The sequence below is a fragment of the Larus michahellis genome, chromosome 11 (genome assembly GCF_964199755.1).
Source record: "Larus michahellis chromosome 11, bLarMic1.1, whole genome shotgun sequence".
Lineage (NCBI taxonomy): Eukaryota > Metazoa > Chordata > Aves > Charadriiformes > Laridae > Larus > Larus michahellis.
The window spans coordinates 3,344,028-3,369,880 of NC_133906.1; the positions used below are offsets into that span (position 1 = coordinate 3,344,028).

The 25,853-nt window shown below is 47.6% G+C and overlaps 1 protein-coding gene and 1 non-coding gene across 2 annotated transcripts; both read left to right on the plus strand.

The window, feature by feature from the left end:
- Positions 1-3,594: 3,594 nt before the first annotated feature.
- HSPA9 (heat shock protein family A (Hsp70) member 9) lies at positions 3,595-25,853 on the plus strand. The gene is made up of 17 exons (XM_074603495.1): positions 3,595-3,755; positions 5,053-5,111; positions 6,522-6,609; positions 6,721-6,902; positions 7,385-7,509; positions 9,038-9,111; positions 9,201-9,307; positions 10,120-10,282; positions 10,972-11,064; positions 12,762-12,971; positions 15,294-15,521; positions 16,353-16,457; positions 17,507-17,624; positions 19,963-20,057; positions 22,307-22,399; positions 24,099-24,239; positions 25,068-25,853. The coding sequence occupies exons 1-17, from the start codon at positions 3,678-3,680 to the stop codon at positions 25,125-25,127; spliced, it is 2,019 nt and encodes a 672-aa protein (XP_074459596.1). The 5' UTR covers positions 3,595-3,677; the 3' UTR covers positions 25,128-25,853.
- On the plus strand, positions 15,777-15,847 carry LOC141750082 (small nucleolar RNA SNORD63). Its single transcript, XR_012589560.1, has one exon. It is a non-coding gene; the product is annotated as a small nucleolar RNA SNORD63 (small nucleolar RNA).

Genomic DNA, 25,853 nt, shown 5'->3' on the forward strand with positions numbered 1-25,853 from the left:
AATTGCCCTCATTATTATGGTTCCTGGAGGCATCTCAGATCCTTATTATGGCAGCTGCACTTGTGTAGGGGTGAGATGCGGTTTGCTGCTCCCTCCGGTCACCTGCATCCTCGGCTGAGTGACAGGTCTCTGCCACATGCACTGTAGGAAGGAGGTCTGGTGAGCTGCTGGCAGACACGCAGGCAGCCTTCACAACTGTCTTGTCTCTGGTTTGTTGCTTCTGTGTTGCTTTCTGATTTATTTTGTGATGCTCTACAGGCTGCTGCTTGTTGCCAGTGCCACTGGAATCATGGGGGTGAAACCAGGGAAGCCTGGTGGTTCGTTAGGATGCTGGAGCATACAAACTATTAAATACCCAAGCCAAAGAGAAATGCCTGCATCCCTCCCACCCCTGCAAATGGCAGGGCTAATTTTTGCCCTGCTGCCCTCTTCTCATTGCTTCTATACGCCGCAGCCTGCCTTTCCCCCAGCCAGCCCTTCACTAAGCATTTGGGGATAACCCCGAATTCAAACACGACTTTCTCCTCCTGAGCACCGAGCGTGGCGGGACTTGGTTTGTGATTCACCCTGACTCAGGGTGCAGACTGACGCCACGCTGCGTTTGATCCATCACTGCTTTTTCTTCTCAACTCCATTTTGGTGAGCGGGAAAGTGACTGAAGGGCAGCTATTTTGGTGGCTGCTTCGATGAGCCTTTTCAATGAGCCTTTTCACACCGGGTCACCAGAAGATATACCGTCATCGCTCAGGGTAACTCCAAAGCATCTAGGAGCCAGAGAGCAGGCACTGCCCTCAAATCCCCACAGCTGGGAAATAATGAAGGTGGAGAAGCTAATGCAGAGCTCCCCGCGGGCCTTGTCATGCCGCTGGCAGCCCCGGCCTGCCTCTACACTGGCAGATGCCTCTGATGTGCTTCTTCCACTGAAAACCGCGTGTAACCTCCTCGTGTTTTTGCCATTTACAGTCACATCCTTCTGAGACAGATGCCTACGGAGCTGCCAAATGCAGCCAAGTGTCTTGAGGCTTTGTAGGAAAGGAGTTACGGCCCCGCTCTGCTCCTACGGGAGTCTAGCAAATGCTCCGCTGCCGATCTCTGTGGGAGCAGGGACACGACATCCACGTGGAGCCCTGCGTTTGCAGCTGCCAAAGGGCTGCCCCGCTGCGAGACCAGCCGCTGTGGTTCTTCAAAGCAGCCTCGCGTCTGGCAACGGTTAACAGGAAGGAAATTAATTGGGTCCCCACAGGGCAGCTCCTTCTCACCGTTTCTCTGTTGTTGTGTTGTAGGCAGCTGGTGCCTGGTCCTCGCTGCAGACTGTCCGACAGGAATCGCATCACCTTGCCCTGCAGTCCTCTCCCTGCCAGTTTTTCCCCTTTCCCTAGGAAAGCTCAAGGGCAGGGAAGTGCAGGCTCAGGGGCCGATCCTGCCTGACGCAGAGCACCCTGCCGGACACTTGAAGCCAGCTCCAAGGGGTACGGCCATGCGTTGTGCCAGCGCTATGGGCTGCGTAGCACGATTTAGGGAGAGGAGAACACAAGGCAGATCCCTTCTGAGGGATCAACATGTGCGGGAAAAGGGGGGAGAGCAGATGGTGCAAAGGACACTGCAAGTGGTGCAGCTGAGGGCAACAACTAAGGGCTATTTGAAGCCCAAAGCTGTGGTTCTTAGTGAGCAGAAGGTGAGCATCTCACATTTCAGGAGTGGAGACTGAACTTTGGCCTTTCACCGAGGGATTCCGAGGGCCCTCGCTGCCTGGGGTTTGCTGTGCCTGGAAGGCGAACACCCGGGAACAGACACCTAAAGTCAGCCGGACCCCAAGGTGCTGTGCCCAAGGCTGCTGCGGGTCACATCTGTCTTCTCACAAGGAGCCAGTGAGGGGATTTTGTGACCTTCCGAGCAGGAGGATTTCCTCTTTCTCTCGTTTTTACCACCACTGCAGAGACTGCTGAAACAGATTTGCCTGTTGCGTTGTCGGTAGCTGTGTGAGGGGCTCCTGTCCTGAGCAAAGGGCTTGCTTGCCACGGGGTGAGACAGCTTGCCGTTCTTGCCTCGGAGACGAAAGGAGAGCGGGGACGAGTGGTGCAGACAGAGCTCCCGGAGAGCCGCTTCTCGGTGCGTTAGTGTTTTAATTGCAGCCTTGCCAGTACTTGGGAGCTGTCAGTGATGTGAATTAAGCTGTCATTCTCCCGGGTTTATGATTCACAGGCACAGCCCGAAAGCAGCACTAGCACGGCTGGCTGCTGCCCCTTTCTGGTGACAGGAGAGGGTGGCACTGGTATGTACCCTCCTGCCTTGCTGGATCAGAGGTGCCCCGTCCCAGGACTAGGTATTTACAGAAGCAAAGATGCCTGAGGGATGAGGTAAGGCTTTTGTGAGCCATGCAGAAACGATCCCAACAGTTGTCAATCATGGGTGTTAGCTAATCCTGGCTCAGTTATGTTGGCTGGGATTTAGCGGGCCCCAGCGATGGTTCCTGGCCCTAAAGAAGGAACCCAGCAAGGAGGAGATGGGGCCATACCCTGCCCTGTGCTTCTCCAGGAGCAGGTTCCACATCCACGGTGCTGGCGGTGAAAGGCCACCACGGCCCACACCGCCTCCTCTGGAGACCCAGCGGGAAGTGAAACGATGGGCTTCCATGTGCAACGCAGCACTCCCTGACAAACTAGAAACCAGCCTTCTGTGAAGCCCGGAGCGCCTGTTGGCGGAGCATCAGCACCGGGCTCCACGCTTTCTGTTGTCAGAGGCATTTAGCTGAACGTGCCTTTGGGGAAAAAGGTATAAAATTGGCAGGATTGGGGAAGAAATGGAGACATGTGGCAGTCAGAGACTAAGGCTGACAGGACTGAGGAAGGAAGGAGGACAGGCGGCAGTCAGAGGCCTGTTACGTGCCAAGCTCATACAGCCTCGGATGTGGCTGTGCCTCCAGCGCTCTTGCACTGACAGACCCAAGCCCCGCTTGTCGGGCCCGGGCTCTCCCCCGCCTGCAGGTGAAGGCCTCGGGGTGGGCCCTACCCGGCGTTCCGCGTCCCCGGGACTCGTTTCAGCCGAAGCAGAAGGCCCGGCTCGGCTGCAGCCCCGGCACTGCCCGCCACTGGCCTAGGCCTTGTCCCGCGCTCCGGGGACCGTTTCAGCCGGAGGCGGAGGCCGCAGCTGTGGCCGCGCACGGCCCCGGCCCCTCAGCGCGCATGCGCATCACCCGGCCTGCGCAGCCTCCTCCTGCGCATGCGCCGGAGGCAGGGCCAGCAGCGCATGCGGCGCCCTGGAGCCAAGTGCGCATGCGCTCCGCCCGGCCTGACGCAAGGCCACTGCAATCGCCCTGCGCTTTATCCTGTCCGACCTTGAGTGCGCGGCCGCCCGCAGGACCCGGGCTGTCCTCGCCGTGCCGGTGCGCACCGGGACACTTCGGCGCCCGTGTCTCGCCTCAGTCAGCCCCAGCCGCGGCGGCGGGCTCTCTCGCCGTCTCCGAAAGGCAGCGCGCAGCCGTGCCCCGCGTGTCGGTACCCCAGCGGAGCGCCGAAAGCGAGCGGAACGATCAGGCGGTCGTCGGGACAGCCCGCGACGGGGGTCCTGCGGCGTGATCTCCCCCCCCCGCGGCGCACGTGGGTGGAGGTTTCCAGAAGAGCCGCGGCAGCGCGCGCCCCCTCGTCCCGCCGCCGCCCCGGTCCCGCCGCCGCCCCGCCATGCTCCGCGCCGCCGCGCGCCTCCCGCGCCTGCTGCCGCGCGCCGCGCCCGCCCCCGCGCCGCCCGGCCCGGCCCAGGTGAGGCCCGGGGGGTCGGCGGCGCTGAGGGGATCGAGTAGGCCCGGGGTAACGGGGGAGGCCAAGGGGTTGGCGGTGCTGAGGGAACGGGGGAGGCCTTGAGGGGATGGGGAGGGCCTGGCGGTCGGCGGCTCTGAGGGGAGCGAGTAGGCCTGGGGGGACGGGGCGGCCTGGGGGTCGGCGGCCCTGAGGGGATGGGGAGGGATCTCAGGGGATGGGGGAGGCCCAGGGGTCGGCGGCCCTGCGGGCGTGGGGGAGGCCCGGGGGTCTGTAGCTCTGACGGGATTGGGGAGACCTGAGTCTTAGGGAAGGTCTAGAGGTCAGCGGCCCTGAAGGGACAGGGGAAGTCTGGGAGAGGATATGGGGGGAGAGTGGGGGTCTACGGGGGCGGGCCTGTGCCGCCGGCCCGCTGGGCTGCCTCAAGTACGGAGATTTTGTGAAGAAAGGTGTTCATGGCAGTGTAGCCGCCGGTTGGGGAGCAGGGGGGAGCGCGGGTGCGCGCTTGTGTCTGTTTTGGGGGAGGTTTATGGTCAGGTTGCTCAGTTCCTCGCCCCCCGTGTGGAAATGGCAGCTCCTGGAGTGCGGCAAGGCCGATCGTATTGAGGAATTAGGAAAATATTCATGTCTCGGTTCCCATTTATGAAGGCGTTTTGTTAAAAACTCATTTTCAGAACAGAAAAGGGGATAATACTTTCAGAGTTCACTAAGATACTGATTCGCACGTGCAAAGTTATGGTCAAAGTTAGGAAGGAATTGCTGCAAAATCTCAACTGTAGATTCTTCGGAGATGTAGTAGATCATTTGCCGCTGACCACGCATAAAGCTTTGAGAAAGGAGTTAATGTTTATCTGCTGCTGTTCATGGAAAGCTGAAGGTTCAAAGTTAATTTACTGAAATGTCTTTTGCCTGGTAGCATATTCGTAGGCTATTTTGTATGAGGGAAATAGTTCAGTTCTGGGAACACAAATCAGTCAGATGAGTAAGTGTAGTAATTGCCAGGCTGGATGGGGCGTTGAGCAACCTGGTCTGGTGGGAGGTGTCCCTGCCCAGGGCAGGGGGGCTGGAACTGGGTGATCTTTAAGGCCCCTCCCAACCCAAACCCTTCTGTGATTCCATGAATTGTTTTTTTATGGCAGTCTGTATCTTTCTTAAACTCTTCCTTAGTTTGCACGTAAGTTTTTAAAAATAAAACATTGTAGTAGGCTGCGTTGCGGTGTTGTCTACCTTTGAAAGTCTTCGTGTAAAGGTCACATAATGTTTAAAACTAACTTTTCATTGCAATGTCTTTATTTTATAGACTTTCTGGAATGGCCTCAGTCAAAATGTTCTCAGAGCAGCATCCAGCAGAAAATATGCGTAAGTATTTCCTTGTTTTTTCATGTTTGGCCATTTGATATTTGTATTTACTCTCCTGCTGATACCAGAACTAATTATTGGAATCAGAGATGAAATAACAGAGCAAAACGAGCAACACAAAAATAGCAGCTATGTGTGTCACTTTTCTAAGGCTGTGTCTTCATCTCTTTACTTGTTGTTGTTTTTTTTTTTTCTTCCAAGGGAAAAATTGTTCTTTCCCCATCCTCTTACCATCAGCAGCATCCACACAATGTGGATTGTTGAGATTTGTTTGATTTTTAAAAAAAAAAAAATTAAAAAAAATGGTGGAACAAGTTGTTTTACACTGACATGAAATAAGAATGATGCATGGCTCTGTTTCACTACAGATAAACTTTATTTCAAGCAGCTCATGCATTTTAATTGCTTGCTTTTCTTGTTGCAAAGATAATGGGAAAAGAGTAGCAGTTAGTTGTGTAACTTGGTCAGATGTTTTGTGGCTGATGCTGATTCAGGACACAGAATGGGAAATCTGTTTGTGTTAGGAAAGCTGCCCGGTTCTGGTTAGTAGAGAGAAACCGAGCGGTTGCAAACTTCCAAGGTCACTGCTTTATGTTATTTGCACTGGAGTTAGGGTGACTTAGTATCTTGGGGAGTAAAAAGGCCATAGCCTGGTAATAAACATGGTCCTGCTCTGCCGCCGGCGTGCTTTCTTCATCCCAGAACATGTCTTTGTAAGGCAAAATTATGATTCAGGAGTTCTCTGTAGCCTTGAAGAGAGTAATACAGACTTCCTAGAAAGGAGGAGGAGAGTCAAATTTGTTTTACGTAAAAACCACTCCCATTTTTCAGAATTAAATTAATTTGTTGCTCATCAGGATCAAAAAGATGGTTATCATTGGCTCTGGCGCAGAGAACCCTGCACGTGGGTTTAGTAATTTCTTGGTTTTGTGTATTCTTTTCTTCATGCTAAGCATTGGTAAATAAACTAATACAATTTATTATTAGCATTTTGACTCCAGGTGGATGTTTTCAAACATGTTTGTACATGAAAAATAACCCAAATCAAGTCCAGGAAACTTCATGTGTGTAGGGACAGAATTAGTTACGATTTTATTTTATGTCAAAATCTTAAGGGATGTGGAGAATATATGTAGTACAGATTATTCTGGTGAAGAATAGCGTTTTATATGTTTAAATAAACAAGTGGAGGTTTAGTTATAAGTGATCTGATCGAATATAGAGGCAGAAGGTTAAATTCCTGTATAAGAGTCAGAGAACACCTTAGGTCAGAATAAATACAGTGCATATTGCTTCAACATCTGTTGGAAACAAAATCATATCGTATTTTCAGGATAGAAAGCCTTTTGCTATTGAGCTAGGTTTTTTCCTTTAGCAGTAATTTTATTTTTCCCACACTGTGCTTTACAGCTCAGAAGCAATTAAAGGTGCCGTTATTGGAATTGATTTGGGTACAACAAACTCCTGTGTGGCAGTTATGGAAGGAAAGCAAGCAAAAGTAAGTAAAAAATGAATACCAGTTTGCAGTAACATTATTAGAAGTTGAATGTCCAAATTAGTGTTCTTCATCAATGTTTTTTGATGGCATCCTGTTACATTTTATACATAGGTGCTGGAAAACTCTGAAGGTGCCAGGACAACACCTTCGGTTGTTGCATTCACGGCCGACGGCGAACGCTTGGTTGGAATGCCAGCAAAGCGGCAGGCAGTAACTAACCCACACAACACCTTCTACGCTACCAAGCGTCTCATCGGGCGGCGCTTTGATGACTCTGAAGTCAAGAAGGATATGTAAGTGAGAGTGGAGAGCAATTCCAGTACCAGCAGGAATGCATAAAATATAGTACTGCATGACATGACATGCTGTATTTTTGGGTGAAGTAGTTATGCCCTTGTGTCTCAAAGTTTCATTGCTTATATGCTGAGGGCCAAGCTGTATTTTGCGATGTTGCTGATGATCTTCAGGTTTTCAGCAAAGAGGAAAAAAGCCTTGCTAATGCTGTGCAGAATGGTCAGCATCTAGCAATGAAGACTTTTCTCGTTCTGGAGGGTGTTTACAATCAAAGCTGTATGATCGTACCTAAAACTTGTGATGTATGATTAAAAGCAGTAGTAGTATATTGGTACTTCTGGGATTCCCTGGATCTGAGGCTGCTGTTATAAAGTTCAGTATTCTTTAGAACTTGCACATGTTCGTCCGCTAATACTAATTGTAGAGGTTTTGTGCAGTATGCTGATACGGAAACTGAGTGTGGAATTCTTCTGTTTTTCAGTAAGAACGTTCCATTTAAAATTGTCCGTGCCTCCAACGGTGACGCCTGGGTAGAGGCTCATGGGAAACTCTATTCTCCAAGCCAGATTGGTGCCTTTGTACTAATGAAGATGAAAGAAACTGCAGGTTGGTACAGTTTGGTCTTTGCCGTGTGTGAGCACAAGTGTGACCTTGGTGTTGGGTCATGGCGAATGGAAGTGCAGCAGCTATAAAGGTACCTTTTTGGTATGGGAATCCTTGTATAGCAGACAGAATCCTTGTATATGGGGTAGATCATGGAAGGGTACAGCGATGGGCTGTTAGGAAGCCTCAAGGAAGATCAGTGCCTACTTCAATCTCGGATCTTTGGCAAGATACTAGTGCTTTTTTTTTAAATCATACCGAATTGAATACACACTCACTCAGAAGGGGGAGCTCCTCTTCCTTGTAAGCTGCAGTCCTTGTGCCTCCCTGGCTGCAGCTGAGCCCAGGCTGTGGCAGCCAGGGTTTTGAGTGGCTTTTCTTTTATTCACCTGCTAGATATGTAGCAAGAAAGGGAGTGTTCAAAGGGACCCAATTTTTGGGCTGAATGAATAGCTTCTTAGCCAGTGGTGGCTTTACGTCTTCACTAGAGGAAAGTAGCCATTGGACTGGAGATTTTTATTTTTTCTCCTTTTCAATTCCTAATGTGGTTTCTGGGAAAACTGGAGATAATAGTCAGTAGCTGCCTTCCCCAGCTTTGTTTGGTAAACATTCTGCATCCAGTGATGAGTGTTTGGAGGGTAGGACTAAAGGTTGTTAGTGAAGCTTCATCCAAAGATTATTTTTTTCCAGTGTTAGGTCCTAGACACTTGCTAAAGCTTCGCCCAAGAATAAAATATGACTACGTGCTACGTGAGCGTCTGGATGGCATGAATCTGTGTCTGAGGGTGGTGTTCCTCTGCCTTAAGCAGGGGTTTGCTTCCTGTAGGTCTGTGAGCTTTTGGCCTGGAAGCAACATAAATTCAGCTGTGGAATAATCTGGCTTTGCAAGTGATACAGAATAATGCAGTGTGTAAGGTCTGTGCAGGGCTAATGGATAAGCATAAATCCTGCCTCTGCGCATGATGCAGTGAGAACGCATTTTTAGCTTTTAGCAGGTCTGAATCTCTGTTTGATGACATCCTTCTCTTTTTTGAGAGAAGTTTGTGACCTTCCATTAGGGTGTAATGCATATTTTTCCTGACCTGCTGTCTCGAATACTTACAAAGTTAACATATGTACATTATTTGTACTCTATAAATGTTACCAACAGCAGACTCTATAAATAGAATGAAAACGAGTAAGTTTTAAGTGTATCACGTGTTGAACACTCCAAAGAAATGGAAAACAACTTCAGTCTCGCACTAAAAAGGCAAGTTGAGCTCTCAGATGAATTCTCTCTCACTAGTGGCATCCAGTCACTGGTTGAATTGCGGAGGTGCTTTGCTGCTCTGTCAGAAATCTAGAGGCTATTCCGTGTTTTGTGGAAGGACTTGATTTCTGCACAGCTCCCTCAGCCTCTTCACAGAAAGCAGCAAGCGCTTGGGCAGCAAGCTTGTCTTCTGTCTATTCAGGAAAATGATTTCAAACTACATAAAAATAGCTTGATGTTCTTATAAGGCTAACTTTCTGTTTTGTCTCCCTTTTTCTCCAGAAAATTACCTGGGACATTCAGCAAAGAATGCTGTGATCACAGTCCCTGCTTACTTCAATGATTCTCAGAGACAGGTACTCACCAAGCTGTAAGATTTTCAGACTTATACATTGCATTTAGTTTCTCTCAGTACTCAGCGCTCTTCCCCTTTTTTTTTCCTCAGGCTACAAAAGATGCTGGGCAGATTGCTGGCTTGAATGTTCTGAGGGTGATTAATGAACCGACAGCAGCTGCGCTTGCTTATGGCCTGGACAAGTCTGAAGACAAAGTGTAAGTGCCTATTCATAACACCGACCCTCTCTTAAATAAGCGTGCTGTAATTTTCTGAGTAAATGCATCTTCTGCTTTCTGTTTTTTAAAATCATTGTTTGGAATTTTGCCAAAGTAGACTCGCAGCTGTGAGTCGGTGCTCTGTAATGTCACCTCTGTTCTATGCCAACCATACTTTTTAAAGAGAGTGAGTTCCTAACTTGCAGCTACAACTTAATTATTGAAGCTGAGTGTCAATTTAATTAGCCGACCTGCTGGTAGCAGTGATAGGTGTGGCTAAGGACAACTGGATGAGAGGCTGTCACCGTTGGTGCTGAAGCGTAGCACAAGAGTTAACGCTGAGGTTTGGTGCCTGGTGTCCACAGCTTGCATCTTCTTCCCTGACTGCATTCAGCCTTCTGCCACTGTCGAGGATGGTTATATAAATGCAGGGGGTTTGTTACGGATTTTGTATTTCTTATAGTGCTTTGAAAGCCTCACATTTTGAAAAATATGTTTCATAATGGTTCTGGTGTCCCTGTCCTTGGATATGAGTGTGTCCTTTTTTTGGAAGAAGGAGGTACTGCCCTCTCTGAAATAACGAGCAAGGTTAGGCATCGTGCAGCACATCTTTCAGAGAACACTTCCACGTAGACTCAGAGTGCTTAAGGAATGTATATGCTGTGTAATTTGTTTATTGCTCTCTTTAGAGAGGCTTTTAACTTGTGTGGACAGCAACATGAATTCTACACACTTTGTTTCTTGAGGAGAATGATTTTTAAGCCACACAACTTTGTCTAGAAAGTAATTTTTTTCTCTATCTGTTCCTGTAGTATTGCAGTCTATGATTTGGGTGGTGGCACTTTCGATATTTCCATTTTGGAAATCCAGAAGGGAGTCTTTGAGGTGAAGTCCACCAATGGTGACACTTTCTTGGGTGGAGAAGATTTCGACCAGGCTTTGCTACAGCATATTGTTAAAGAGTTCAAGAGAGAGGTAAGGTATCTCGTCAGAATTCAATTTTGTGTTACACTGTTTCTAACCTCACTTAGCTTCTATAAAATAACGGGAATTTTCTTAAATTACTGGGACTTGGTTTGTAATCTGTGGCACAGTTGAAATTTGTTAGAGTATTAGACACCTGTTAGCCTGGCTTCTAATTCTTATGCTTGTTTTCTTGAGGTGAAATACTCCTTCCCTGGAAGACATAAGATACCAGGACTTCTGTCTTTTTTTTCCTCTAGTATAGCAGACTATCCCATACGTAGTCTGGTTACTTTTAATACTAAAAATCTGTGGTCCAGTTGAGTGTGTCAGCACAGATGCATATAATACAGGGTTGCCTGGCTGGCTGTAGGAAACTACAGTGTACTTCCAGCTCCTTTGCTAATTCAGTCTTGCCTTTGTATTCTATGATGCAGCAGTTAGAGAATAAAGCTTGGAAAAGCTTACTGCATAATCACTTCCAGAACGGAGAGGGCTAACGGATGTTTCTGAAATGCTAAATATGTTTGCTAGAAGTGAGAGACATCAGCAGAAATGCACATATCGGGCTGTCTTTCGTAGTTTGTCTACAAAAAACTTTACAGTCAAGAGTGATAGGAAGGTGAACTGCAATGAAGAAAAGGTTTCTGTGACTCCTGTGCAAAAGCTGAGTCTGTTAACCCATATTGTTTGTCACTTAGACGGGTGTTGACCTGATGAAAGACAACATGGCCCTTCAGAGAGTGAGAGAAGCATCAGAGAAGGCAAAGTGTGAGCTTTCGTCATCTGTGCAGGTAGGTGGCTGGGTTCAAAGCACTCCAGTAAAACATTTTGATACACTGGGGTTTGTATTATTTGTGTTTATAAAACTGTATGAAATTGCTGCTTTTTTCTTGTGGTGGCAGAACAAGCTTCTGTGTAACCAAACAGCATCACTTTAACAGAAGGCCCTTTAGCAGGGTAGACTTAAGGAGCACATTTAGTTGTTGGAAGCTGAGAATGTTAGTGGGTGCTGGGTTTTGCCTTTCTTCTGGCACCATGTTTTCCGATCTTTCAGGGAATGTGATCGTGTTCCCAACTTCCTATGTATTTCAGAAGTATGCTGGGCATCGGGGAATTCAGCTGCAGCTAGTACTGCTGGGTTACTGGAAGCACTAGCGGCTTTGTGCAAGCAGTTCCAAAACCTCAGTCTATTCATTCCATTGAAACAGCTAATTTGTCTAATAATAAATAATTTCTATAAAGAATCTTTACTTATTTGCCTATAGAAGAGTTGCCTAGGAAAATGGGAGTATGTGTTGCCCATTTTTTTTTCCATCCACTTTGTATATTAATGCATTCAAGCATGTCTTTTATTCACTACTGAATAAGGAGCTGGAGGAGCAGCAAGTTGGGAGTGTAATAGTCTTGCCTAAGTGAAATTAAGGTCAATTATATAGTAATTGAAATGGGGTCTCTGCCAGTTTCTAGGTTCTGAATAAACATTTTTTCTTTTTTTTTTTTGATGGTGGTCTTTTTGTTGGCCAGTGGGGAGCTCATAGCAAGGAGTTTAGGCCAGTCACAATGGATGCATAGTTCTGCCAGAGACATAGCAGGCTCTGTTTTACTAGCTCAAGAGTTGGCAAATGCCGTCTGTTCATACCAGGAAAAACTGAATTCCTTAACTCTTCAGCAGTGAAGAGAAAACAACTTGCTTTTGGCCCTGTTTACCCTTAATATTTTTGACCATGCTATTTATAAAGTGGGTGCACACCTGTAGTCAGTAATGTGTGTTTAGTTCTTGTGTAAACTTAATCTCCAGAGCTTAAAGCATTAATGTTTTTAATTGCTTTGATTTGTAATGTCTTTTGATGTCAGCATGACTCAGCACTTGAACAAGATGGTTTCAGTATAAGATTTGCTTTAAAAATCTAGCATGCGAATTTGTAAGATCGTTCACAAACAGCCATGAAAAGTGGGGATTATAGTCCCTGGCACTGATGAACTTTGTGTTAAATGGCGGTGGACTGGCTGTCAAGCATGAGTTGTTTGCATTTAGAAAACAGTCGTGAGTTATTCCTTCAAGTCGCTTACTGTGTATGAAACGTTAGTCGTTTGGCAAAATCTTTCGGGACTCCGAAGATCATCTTTCTGTTGTGTTGTGCAAAAGGAAGAGGATTAAGGTTGTCACTTCTAATGTTTTGCCTCTTACCTCCTGGCTATGATGGAAAAGAAATTGTTACTCTTAATAAAAGACCATAAAATAACACAGTATTAAAATGGGAACTTAACAGTTGTAACCATGAGGTACGTAATAAAATAATATCTCTTGTCTGAAATGCCAGACATAAAAGTGTGCCTGCTGTCACTTCAAGACTGGGCTTCGGAGTGAGCAGGCGTGGAAATGTTTCAGTACAGGCAGAACAGAACCTGTAACTTGATCTAAAACCTGTATGGAGCTGCCTTATTTCCCCTTCCTGTTTTTCACTCCATGTCTGTTTCTGTGCTGCAGACTGATATTAATTTGCCATACCTTACTATGGATGCCTCTGGACCAAAGCACTTGAACATGAAGCTGAGTCGCTCGCAGTTTGAGGGCATTGTAGCTGATCTGATCAAAAGGACAGTAGCGCCATGCCAGAAAGCCATGCAGGATGCTGAAGTCAGCAAGAGTGACATTGGTGAAGTCATCCTCGTCGGTGGCATGACCAGAATGCCAAAGGTATGAGATATGTCTCTGTTATGGGCAAAGCTGGCACAGCTAGCCAGTGCTTACTGACCGTTAAGGGTGATCTGTAACAGAAAAGTTGGGAATCTGGTAACTTCAAAGCTCCAGCAGTTGAAGGACCCCCAGAGCAGAGTAGTCACATGAAAGCAGTGGCAAGAGACACTGTCATCCTGTTTAATTAGCTCAGCTAGGATCTGGGGGCTCTAGCTGAGTTGCGCTTTACATATCAGGAATCCTTGCCTTCTGGTGGATTTCTTCCCCCGTGTAGAGCACAGCTAGCTGTGAAGACACTGAACAAACAGAACGGGTCCGTTACCTGCTGGTTGCCTGTATTCAGCTACCTGTGTGAGGCTGGGTGTTGTCAAGCATATTTAACTGGCTGTTCCAAACGCTTGTTACCTAATACCTGGCCCTTGTGTTATGTGGTGATGAGCACCAACAGGTAACTTAAAAGCTTGCTCTGCTGACATGCAGAGTCTTGCAGATAAGGTACTGTCTGCTGGTGATTTACTGTTCATGTTCGTAGCGATGCAGACTACTGCTTAGCTCCCCTGAAGTCAGAGCTGAACGTGTACGTACATGCTCCCTTCAAGGGTACAGCTTGTCCTTTTCTACAGAGATCATCAAAATCTCATTCCATGGGGATCCATCAAGCTTGGACTATTTGTTTGCTATTAAGATTTGTGTTTTGCAGGTCCTTTCTAGGTTTCTCAGGTGTGGATGTGGCCCTGCTTGGGATTGATTTGGGGTTTGGGGGTGGGGTTTTTTTTCTTCCCTAAGTGTTAAATGTGCCTGGTGGTTGGAGATGATATTAGTGTGTGCAGAAGGTCACCCAGGCAGGGGAACCAGAGCAACAAGATAAACAGAAGCTACTGCTTTGGCCAAAGCTCAAGTGGGGTAACTGTGTTATACCTTCCCAAAGTTCCTGCTGTTCCAGCTGGGTAAAGGAAAAACGGTGTGATTAGCCATGTATAAAATGATGAAAAACACTTCTAGAAGTGGGGAAGCCCTTTCTGAACTGTTATGTATCCTTTGGGGGTGGGAGGCAGTACTTAAATATTTTTTTTTTAATGATTATTTGTACTTTTTTTTACGCCCTATTTACAACCCCCAGCATCTGTGGGTTTGAGCTTATAGAATGCTTTCCTGAGTGCTTGTAGTTACAGCTCTGGGCCAAGATCAGTGCCTAAATGTTGCGCACAGCGCAGAGCCCGCTCTTGTGTGCGTTGTTGTGTTCATTTTCCCCATGTTAGGAGAGAACGTGCCTTCTGTGGGGCGGTCACGTGAACAGTGCTTCTGGAAACGTACAGTGGGTGGTTAGAAGTAATGTTGCTTTTGGACTGTAAAACATGCCTCCAGAGGGAAAGGCTTGCACTTAATTATATGCTCATACGTAAAGTGTCTTCCTCTAGTGAACACTCCGGGCAGATATCTCTTGGCATAAATGCAGAGGAGTTGAACATTTGCTTACAGCGCAGTTTTCTCGGCACATCACACTCACCTGTGCTGATGTGTGCCTAACGGGTGTGCTCAGGGAGCTGCGAGCGGCAAGGAAGTCCCACACCCTTTTCTTGTAAGGCAGAGGAGCAGAGCAGACAGCCTGTGCTCTGGTGCAGAGACCTTGTTGCGTTCCCATCTGGATACTTCAGCAATAAATCTGTTGCAATCATGAGCGCATCCTTCCAAAAGGGCAGAGCAGTGAAAAACTAGTAACACAGCACAGGCTGCCTGCTGACATAGCAAATCTACCGCTCTGGGTGAAACAGCGCATTAAATAAAGAGTTTGAAAATGCTGTACGTCATACAACTTCCTTTTTTATTTTTTCTCTCCTTTATTACACACAAGCAAGATGAACTGTCCTGCTCTGGATTTTTTTTACCTTCCCTGCACTCTGCTTCCACAACTGTACCGTCCTTGACAGCTGTTTTCTGCCCGGTGCTGGCTTGCACAAGGTCCCGGGGAGCAGTCCTTGACTCCTGCTTGATAAGCATGGAGTGATGCCTTCTGAATATCACTGGGCTACGTGAAAGGACTGATGTAGGTTGACTTCCAGCTGGCAAACATGATTGCAAGAAAGTCTCCAGAGAAGAGGTTGCCTAGACTGAAACGAGTGCGTTTAACAGGGTGCATGGAAGATGGGGAATTAGGCAGCAGTCACAAGCCTGAAGTTTAGTATTTCTGTCGTGCCGCAGGATTATATGGCAGCAGGAGGATAAAGATACAGACCTTGAGCCAAGGCTGGCATGTTCTTGTGGCCACAGCACTGGGCAGTGGTGGTTCAGTCTGCGTACAAGCTGTGCTTTCTCTCCATTCAGGTGCAGCAGACTGTACAGGATTTGTTTGGCCGTGCTCCTAGCAAAGCAGTTAATCCTGACGAAGCCGTTGCTATTGGCGCAGCTATTCAAGGCGGCGTGTTAGCTGGCGATGTTACTGATGTGCTGCTGCTGGATGTAACTCCCCTCTCCTTGGGGATTGAGACACTGGGAGGTGTCTTCACAAAGCTCATCAACAGGAATACTACCATACCAACTAAGAAGAGCCAGGTACAAATTGACTATAGATGGGGGGTGTCTTTTGTGGTGGTCTCAAAATGCCCAGTGAAGCCTACCCAAAGCATCCCAGTAGATAGTCTTGTTTCTTCCGCATCTGGCAAGGAGAAGCATCTTAGAAATCAGATTTAGTGTCAGCCATTGTGTCTCTCTATTGATTACTAGTGTGCCCAAGAGGGGAGGTAAGTTGCGTTAATGTGTGCCAAGATACCCCAGGATGTTTGTGGCCTGGTCACGACCACAGTGTGTGTGCCATGATGTAACTGTCAACACATCATTCTGAAGAGGAATTGTGTGGAGACCTTCTGTAACTGAGCACCACACCCCTTTGAGACCACCATTCTTGGTCTGCATACCTCGGAAGGAGGTTTTTGGGTTTTTTTTTTTCCCCCCTGTGTTGTAGGGCCCTAAAGTAGACTTGGGTGTGATCCTTTCTTTCACTTTGCCTTGTCTGCATCTGCTAGTGTGTGCTCTGACTGATAACACTTGTTCTCTCTGGGGCGTGGGGTTGCATCAGGAGCCCTGCTGCTTCAGGAGGAAATGTGGCTGGCTGCCACTGCAGTCTGCTGCTGACATGGCATTGACAGTTTTCACGTGCTCAAGTGCATATAAGACAAGATGCCAGTGCCCTTGGCTGTTGCTAGTCTTGGTGCCTTGGTGTTTTGTCAGAGGAACAGGGGAACAACAAGCATTTAATTATTCTTGTATCTCTTCAGAGTACCTTCTCTTTATCCCTTTCCATGTCGTTTAGTCAGCACGTAACTGCATCCTTTCGTGTGTTGCAATTTGCTACCTATCCAGTAACTTTCTGTTCCTTTTGCACAGGTGTTTTCTACAGCTGCTGATGGGCAGACTCAAGTGGAGATTAAAGTGTGCCAGGGGGAGAGAGAGATGGCTAGTGACAACAAACTTCTTGGCCAGTTCACATTGGTACGTTGGCTACTCAGTATTCATGACCTTAGACTTGACCTTCTTTGAGAAGTTCAAAGCCTTCTCCGTTTCAGTTGACCTCTGAAGGCAGTGTTGGGGGGAGTCCTCTTACGGAAGACATCTGACCCTATTTGTGGTAAAAAAGCAGTCTCTAAAGGCACGGCCTGATTCTGGGACTGCCTTTCAGTGGCAGGGGTGGAACTAGCATTTGAGATGGAGCTCAAAAGTTTCAAAGCAGTCTTACATGGTGCGGGGGCTGCTACAGCGTTAGGGCTTGATCACCCAGAAGGGCCATCTCCACTTCTGGGCACAGAGAGCAAAAAGAGCTCTGTAGTACCAGGCCCGCGCAGCACATAACCTGAATGTGGGCCTTTTCCTCTGGTGTGGCAAAGACAACGCTTGGAGCAGGCTCCATGATACCTGCAGTTCCTAGAGAAACCCATTTCTAGCATGATACTGCTTTGCTGTGAATGCCTGTGGAACAGATATGCTCCAGGGATTCACGCGTGCGGTGTATGGCTGCCTAGCCAGCTCCCTGTGCAGAAGTGGTTTGGTCAGTGTTGGCAAAGTTTGGCACTGTTTTACCTGTTTGCCCAAACTTCCTGTTGCTAGGAAGCACCATCCAGAAAAGAAGGGCTTTGCCTTTTGTTGTTTTGAAGGAAGCTGGACTGACGGTCACTCGCTTTTAATATGGTAGCCTTGAGGTAGTCAGTGAAGTCAAGTCATGTCCAGAACTGAGGAAAGAGAGTACCCTGCCACGTCCTGAAGGGGAAGAGTTTAGCAATATAGCAGAACCCGTGTCACTTCCAAACCAAACTTGGGGGCTACCTCTTGTGCTTTTGGTGCGCTTATTCTGAGTAGAAATCTGTGGCCTGTTAAATCTAGATAGTGCTAATTCACCACATAATGCCAACAGACAGTTTAGAGAACTTGTCTCTGAGAGTTAGTTGATAGTTGATTCAACTGATGGATCACCAAGATAACATGCCCAACACTGGAGCGTCGTACCCTGAACTCCTGTCTAATGGCTAAGCACTTCTCGTTCTCAGGTTGGGATTCCTCCGGCGCCGCGTGGAGTGCCCCAGATTGAGGTCACTTTTGACATTGATGCTAATGGTATCGTTCACGTGTCAGCCAAGGATAAAGGCACTGGACGCGAACAGCAGAGTAAGTGCTCTGGGATACTGCCCAGGGATGAGGAGGAGAAGTGTGGAGCAATGATGCTCCCATAGCATGCTGGGCACTGAGGGTGACACGGTGACTCCAAAGGTATTGGAGTGCTGCCCTGATGGGCATCCTGCAGTCCAGGGGTGGGGACCATGATGCATGTCGCTTGATTAGGATTCAGGATGACACAAGCAATCTGTTGCCAGTGCGGCATAAATGCAGTTGAAGTCATCTTAGCCTCTGGAAAGGAGGGCAAAGGGTTACTGCAAAACGAAATAGGGAAAGGGGGAAGCGACAACTGGCCTGTAGCTTCCTTTTAAGGAACTAAAGCCTCTGTAAACACATAGCACTCTGTTAGCCTGCTGACCGAGGTTGCCAACAATGGATGCTCTCGCCTTGCACATCAGGCAGAGATGAAGCACCTCCTATAGCAAGGTCAAGAAGGTCCTCACTGGCAGGGTTTTACTACATTCCAAGCCGTTTTGCGCTGTATGACAGTCCCTTCTTCATCTTGCGCTCTGCTGCGATGGCTGTAGCAACGTTTGAGCAGAGTGCCACTGTTCCTTGGGGTTTCATGTATGTATCAGCTGTGCTTCAGTCCCCGGAGAGGTGTTGGACGTACAGGTTGGCTAACTGAGGGCTCACAGATGTTGTGGAGCAGCGACATTCTGCCCTACGTTACCCTGAAAGGACAGATGTTGGGGTTTGAGAATCCAGCACCTTGTATGAGTTATTCTTGAGCTGTGCTCCTGGCACGCAGTTCCTTTGGGAGTGCTCCCTGCTAACACACGAAGAGATTGCTGTCTGAGGCTGCCTGCGTGAAGGTGCCAGCTTTTAATGGAGAAATCGAATTAGGAAGATCTCTGTTGAATTCGAGGCATGTCAATTACAGCTGAACGGATCAGCCCTGTGCTGAGACCCTGCTTTGTTTCTAATTACTTCATTACAAAGGTCTTGAAATTTAAGTATTTTGAAGCATCAGGTCTTTTGCCTAACCACCTTGCTAATTTCCATCCATTTAGGCTGGAAATGTCTGTAAATGGCAGGAGGCTTGGGGACTTCAAGCTGTCAGTATATTTTGCTCTGTAGTGCAATGAAGTATTAGACCCGCTGGTCTGGAGTAATTAACGACACGGTTGACATTTTCTAAATTAATTTGAAGCATTTGTAGATTCCCCTGATAGAAAATAGATCTCTCAGGTGCCTCTAACTGGGAAATCTTTATACTGCCCTTCACTTATTTCTTGGAGACAACCACTTGAGCAATCAATGGCATGTCCAGTTAAGAAAAATATTAACTCTGTATTGGCGGCTTGAAGGTATATGCTTTTCTTAATCCTGCTGCTTGGCTTTTGGCAGAAATTTGCTACCAAACCCACACTGCTTGTTACTTTGATTTCCTTCTAGATTTTCAATCTGTGGCTGCCTCCTACCTCTGAATAGCCACCTCCTGATAATAGGCAACCAGAATTTTTTAGCTGCCTACCTGTATGCAGGCATGGTCCTAATCACAAAGCTGAACTGCCTGTCCCACATCCGTATCCAAAGGACACGTCTGTGTGTCTCTGTTCAGGGTTTTGTACCATTGAGAAATGTTACGTAGAAAACTTATTTCTAATGAGGATTGTAGTATACCCTTTTTTTGGACTTTGTGACATCCTGGGTGTTGGTCCTCTCCTTCGCAATGAAATCATGCTTTACTGCAGAAACTACCTTAAGTCCAGACTATCCTTTTTGCCACTAATGGACAAAAAAAAAAAAGAGGGGGAGACACCTTTAAGAGCCTACCCCCAGGATCATGCTGTCTTCACTTACTAAGGGCAGTGTGAGGAGCTGGGTGGAGAATGTTGTCTTATCCTGCTACCAGCCTGGGCTGCTTTCCAGCAGTGACAGGAATCTCTGCATCCCAGTAAAGCAATTCCTTTTGTTTGGATTTTTTGGTTTTGGTTGGTTTTCTGCTGGTGGGGGTTTTTTTTGGTTTTGTTTTTTTTTTTTTAAGTTGTTTTAACCTGATAGAATGCCCTTTTGGTTTGGGGGCTTCGTACGCACACTGACTTTCCAGGAGGAGTAACTGGAGAATGGTCAAAGTGACTCGCAGATCAGAGGACAGGAAGTGTCTGGCAGAGCTGGGGACTTCATAGATCTAAGGTGTCAGGCTTTTATCTTGCCAGCAGCATCACTGCCTCTTCAAAGACTGGCTGTCTTTGTACTGCCCACGGGGTCTTCACAGGTGCCGAGTCCCTGAGCGAGGCTGCTGCCGTTGAGGGGGTTTGGGAAGTAATAGTCTCATCTCCAAGATGAGAGCACGTTCTTTATTAATGCTTCTTCTCTAATGCAGTTGTTATCCAGTCTTCTGGTGGCCTTAGCAAAGATGAAATTGAGAACATGGTGAAGAATGCAGAGAAATATGCAGAGGAAGACAGGCGAAGAAAGGTAATGTGATCGTTATGGTATCTTCCAGCTAGTAGCATACCTGCCGGTTATTACCGTTCTGTGTCCGCCTTTGGAGGAGCTGTAGGTTCTGGTCTGTACAGTCTTCAGCTGTTTGCTTCTGCAGTTACCCGACTGTCTGCTTGCTTCCTTACATTCAATTTACGCTCCAGACTTGCAAGAAGGTGTACGCAGAGGCACGTGGATCTTGGGTTTGGGTTGGGTTATTTGCCCTGTGGGACTAGCATTTTAATTCCTCCCTGAATTACCGGGACATGGAGGCAGCAGTAAGCAAACGTGCCTGCCTAATACTCATGGCAAAAAAGCTTTGAGCTTGGCAATTCTAGTTTGCTTTTTGTCATCGATCTCTTGACTGACCACCTGCCTGTTATCTTGGCTGTTTATTTGAAGCTAGCCTACTACAGCTGGGTTCTCACAGTGATGTTCCATTTAAATGGGGCCAGTATGGGATATTAAGTTTCTTTCTATGAGTTTATTTTAAAGCTTAATTTATAGAACCTGTGAAGCAAAGCTGCGCCTCGCCCTCTTCCTTCGTGAGTGGGAAGTTGCTTTCCATAGTGCTTAAAATCTCACTGGGGCATCTTGAATGCTGTATTCTGAGCCCAGTATTTGCCCTCAGCGCAGGTGAAGCCATCAGGAGGTGTTTGCAAGCCTCACTGACTTTGTCAAGAAAAGACTGACACTCGCCACGGATGAGTGACTGAACCTAGGGTTAATGGTTGGAGCTAATTGGTTTAATGAGGGTAGTACTAATGAATTATGCTACTAAATATAGAGCATTGATTTTTAAGCAGGCACAGTGAAGGCCTACTCTAGATATGGCACCAGCATATAGTTAGCGATTGCTGAAACTGGCACACTGAATTTATCCACTTAGGTTTCTACAGACTAGAAGAACGCAATCTCAGGTGTTCAGGCAGTGCTGTGACACTTACCCTCAGTACTGAAGGATCAGAAGGGGACTAGAGGAGAAAACGCTTGGAATAAATTCATGTGAAGCAGCATCGCCTTGCCTCAGAAGCTCTAAAGCCACAAAACACTGGCTTATTAGCATTTTTAGGTTACATGGAGAACCTTTAAAGACCTTGGTCTGAAAGTCCCAGTGTTTAAATAATTGCGTCAGTGCCTTGAAGCATAGGTGGTGCCTTCCATTTGGAGAGGCTGCACTGAAAACTCTTTCCTGTTACCTTACTTTGACTTTGTGACTTAAATCCCTGAATAAGTTCTTCCCTGTCACAGTCCTGAAGTGGGACTCATCTCTGTCCAGTGGCCTGTCAGAGGAAGGTGATTACGTTGCTTTATTAACTAACGCTTCTCTTTACTTGACGCATAACTATAATTGTCAAAACTCCCTCATTACACCTTTCTGATCACGGTTTTACTGCCATGAAAGTATCGTGAGTGCATAAACTCTGCTGGACTCAGCAGCCTGCTGTGAACTTTGACATCCCACAAAGAGTGAGGGCATCGTGTAGAAACAAAATTATTTTTCATCAGCTTTCCACTGTAAGTGGTCAGCCTCCTGAGAGTACTGTCGCACCCTTATCCAGGTAGACTCTTCTTCCAGATGGGAGGGGGCTGAGTGTCCCAGAGCCTCCTGCTGGGGAAATAGTTCATGTTGACACTGGGACCGAATCATATCTCGGAAGGAGTACTGCTCCTCTGTACTTCCAGCCTACCCTGTCCCCCGTTGCTTGTCTTTGCGACAGTAACGTTAGGAACTGGTGTTTCTTACCTAGCACAGTGGGGGTTTTCCACTCTTGGGATGCTGCAAGCATTTGTAAGGAGGAGACATGAGTAAAGCAACCCAGCACTCTAGTTGTCTCTGATGTCCTTGTTGCTGAAGAACCTTAAGAATATTTTCCGAAAGTTCCGTTGCTTTCCCGAGGAGCAGAGAGAGCTGTCCTGTCTCTGCAGTTGCTGGCTCTTTCAGTGTGTCAGCAGTAGTGCTGTGCGAGTTGCTTCTGCTTCCAGGGAAGTGGGATTTGCTACGTGTGAAAGCATGAGGGCTACCTCGTGCAGGCTGCCTCTTTGGGCTTTCTGGTGCCGGAGTGCATCTGGAAATGGTTTGCTTGCATTTCTTCTTCCTGCCTTGCCATGAAGGAAGACCCTGGGTGGGAGCTAGAGTGGGATTCAGCAGTTCGAGGAAAGACACGTCAGCTGCGTGTTCATATGTACATGACTCGTATTGCCAGTGTATGCAGTAGGCACTTACGAGCTCTCTTACCCAGGAACGTGTGGAAGCTGTAAACATGGCCGAAGGCATCATCCATGACACAGAGTCGAAGATGGAGGAGTTCAAGGATCAGCTGCCCGCAGATGAGGTAGGTAGTTTCTGGTCCTGCACCAGTACAGGAGGTGAGATTCCTTACTGTATCTTGGCTCAGATTCTCACTGAACTCAGCTGGCTCTGGCCAGTGGCACCGACTCTGGGTGTATTTCCGTGCTGTGGAAGGGTGGCACAGTCATCAACTCTTCTGGTTTTTGCACTTGATGAGTGGGATGGATGGGGCTGATGGGAGGATGTAAGGACATGCTTAGAAGAACATGGTTTAGATAATAGCAAATATCCTATTTCAAAGTGCGAGTTCAGTGTCACTGAAGATCTGAGAGCCTGAGAAGCTGTTAATGAGAGGTTTCTGCGTGAATTACGTCCTTGACTTGTCCTTGCCGTCATTTGATAAGAACTGTTCTGTGGCCTGTGTGAGAGGAGGGTTTGCTCAAAAGCTAGAGATTACGAGCAGAGCCTACCAGTGTATTAGCAGAAGGATAAAGGCAAAGCCGCTGTGCGGTCTCAGCAGCCTCCCTAGTACAAACGCAGCACCCAAGAACTCAGAGGCAACAAAAATTACTGTATCCACTTAACTCCAGTTTTTCTTCTATCTTTGGAGTGAAGTGGATATTTAGTAGCAAGAGAGTGCTTTCTCATAGCGTTCTAAGGGACAGTTTAATTTTTGCGTTATGAATTTCAAAAGCCAAATTTAAAACAGATTGCACGGTCTTCAAGTTAACAACTCTCGGAAGCAGAATAAAAGGGCTCCTAGGGCCTCTGTGAGGCGTTCGAGGGAACAAGATTATAGTTCATTGGTAAGTAGCCTCTGATCAGTTCAAATGCTGTTTTTCAGCCCAGCTCCTCTCTTCTAGGATGGATATTGGCTGTGTCTGGGATTATGATCACTGGAGTTTTATCTCTCAGGAGCACGGAGCCTAAATCCCTGTTCCCTGTAACGTTTTTTGGGGAATACCGAGGGGAAGTGGGTAGCAGAGCTTGGAAGAAGCCCTGTGCTGTCTGGGCGGAGATGGTGGCCTGACAGAGAAGGCATCCATCCCCTTCCCCCTACCTGAATGAGAACTCTGCCCACGTTTTGACTGGGAACGCTGCTGAGCAAGCGCTGCCGGCGCAGCTGTCCCCCGGTAACCTCGCTTCTCCAGGCCTGCCTCTCCAGCAGCGTGCCAGTCTGACAGAGAAACGCCAGACTGCGCGGAGCGTTTGACAGATGGCTACAGGGGCTGGGATGAGACCGCATTGCTTTTATTTGCCTCTCCGCTCCTTCTCCCACGTGCAACAAAGGGATTAAACAGGGCGGTGAACAGCCTTAGTTGTTGGCTTTCTGACATGCCTTAAATATAGTTGAAAACCAGCTTTTTTTTTTTCCCTCCGCCCCCTTTTTACCCTGGTTCCCGGGGTGACTGACTCGCCGGTGAGGTGTGCCAGGGAGAGCAGCTCTCATCCTTGGCGGGCTGTTCAGTCTCTGCAGGGCTTTCTGTCCTCGGCGCCTCTGCTGAGATGGCAAACAAGGGGAGCGATTAATGCCAACTGTGGCATGTTTAGTGAAGTGGACAGGTGCCCGTTGGGAGCGGAACACAGCCCTGGTCCCGTATGGCTTGCTTTGAGACTGAACTTTGCAGCTTCTGGCAAAAACCAGTTTTGCTGCAGCCAATAGGTGGGTGAAATGACAGGAACAAGATTCTCAGCGAACCAAATGCGGGATTTCTTCATGTTTGTTTGTGACTTATTTGCAGTGCAACAAATTGAAGGAAGAAATTGCTAAAATGAGGGAACTTCTGGCTCGTAAAGATAGTGAAACGGGAGAAAACATCAGGCAGGCGGCAACCAGCCTGCAGCAGGCTTCCCTGAAGCTCTTCGAAATGGCATACAAGAAGGTAGGTTCACGGTCATTTCCATGTTACGGCCCCGGGTTGGGGAGGGGTGAGTGGGGACACCGAATGTTTAGGGCGAGAGCTGTGCTTGGAGGTGGCGCTGAGTCTCGGTGCAGCTCCCTCTGAGTGACTCTTGCTGTGGAAAGCCGCGTAGAGTTGAAGGCCCGAACTCTTGGCCATCCTGCTGTGGGTAGCCCGCTTCCCGGGCGGTGCGTTGTGTTTCTGTACAGGTACTGGATACTTAATAAGGAGCACTAAGAAGAGCACAGACAAGGCTTTCCCCTAGGTGTGCAGAGTGCCGAAAGTAGCGCCTGGACTGACTTTAAGGATGATCGTATAGCAGGCTTGCTGTTCAGCGTGACTAAAATTACAGTGGTAGGGCCATCGGGGTTTTCCTCTCCGTCTCCTTCCCAGAGAAAGGCCCACCCATTGGCGCCTGGCAGCGTGTGCTTCAGCTGTTGGGGGGGGAGTCTCCCAGGATGGAAGTGGCGCGCTCTGCCCGGGTCACCTTGGTGTGGTGCTAAGCTCTCCTTACTATGGAAAGGTGCTTTTCTGATATCAAACTGGAAACGTCCAGCGCTGCGGTGTAAGCTTGTTGCATCCACTGGGAAAGCGTAAATAACGGGAAGATAACTTCCTCCTTCCTATAGCAGTCATGCAGAGATGAGGGTGGCTTCCACTCTCCACTAGACAATGACCCTTTTCACTGGAGGAAGGGTTTCTTCAGTCTAGAACTAACCAAAGCAGCAAGCTAGGAAAAAAAAAAAAAACACATCCGGGAGAAAGCAGCGTGGTGGTGTTGCTACAAATAATAAACCAACTCTTTCACAGATGGCCTCTGAGCGAGAGGGTTCTGGAAGCCCAGGGGATCAGAAGGAAGAGAAGCAATAAGAAGTCTCTGTCTCGCCATGACTAGAGTATGAAGAAGAGGTCGATTTCTTGACGCTTGGGAGAGAGGGGACCTTCCTGAGCAGCAATGGGCAGAATTCAGACTTACTGTGTTTTTGCAGTATTCTATATATAAAATTCTTTAATGTATAAACTTAGTGATGTGTCTGCTAGATAAATTGTCACTTGATGAAAGTTAATTCATGCCAGATGAAGTTCTGAAGTGTTTGGCCCTGTGGTATTCAACTGAGGCACCTGGGGACTTGCTGATCATTTCTCTCTGATACTTGACACAATGGTGTACTAAATCTGATAGCAAAGTTTGGAAACCATGTCACTAAATGGAAGGGTGGAGATGGAAGTCCTGCTGGAACTGGGAGAAGAATAACACCTGTACGGACCCTCCTTGTGGATCTGAGTACTTGGGAGCAGGTGACGAGGCCTGTGAAGCGCAATGAGAAGGCTGGTTACGTTGCTAGAGAACGTTCAGGTCTGCAGCTAGGTTAGTACCCGCGTTCTCAAGGAGAGGGGTTACTGCAAATTTAGCTGTAACGTTATTTCTTACAAAAGAGGCTACGTGGCAGTTAAATACTTTGCTTGTCTGAGCCTTCTGCTCCATCCTCTGTCTGTTCTCTGCTTATGGTAAAACAATTTCCTTGATAATAAAACTGTTACTGGATCCATTCTGGATTTTTTTTAAAATAAAAGCAGAAAAGTGTCCAACTCGGA

Coding starts and splice junctions, on each gene's coding strand:
- HSPA9 (XM_074603495.1), top strand. CDS start 3,678: ATGCTCCGCGCCGCCGCGCGCCTCCCGCGCCTGCTGCCGCGCGCCGCG. Junction 5,112..6,521: donor GCATCCAGCAGAAAATATGC/GTAAGTATTTCC, acceptor TGTGCTTTACAG/CTCAGAAGCAATTAAAGGTG. Junction 11,065..12,761: donor AGCTTTCGTCATCTGTGCAG/GTAGGTGGCTGG, acceptor TCTGTGCTGCAG/ACTGATATTAATTTGCCATA.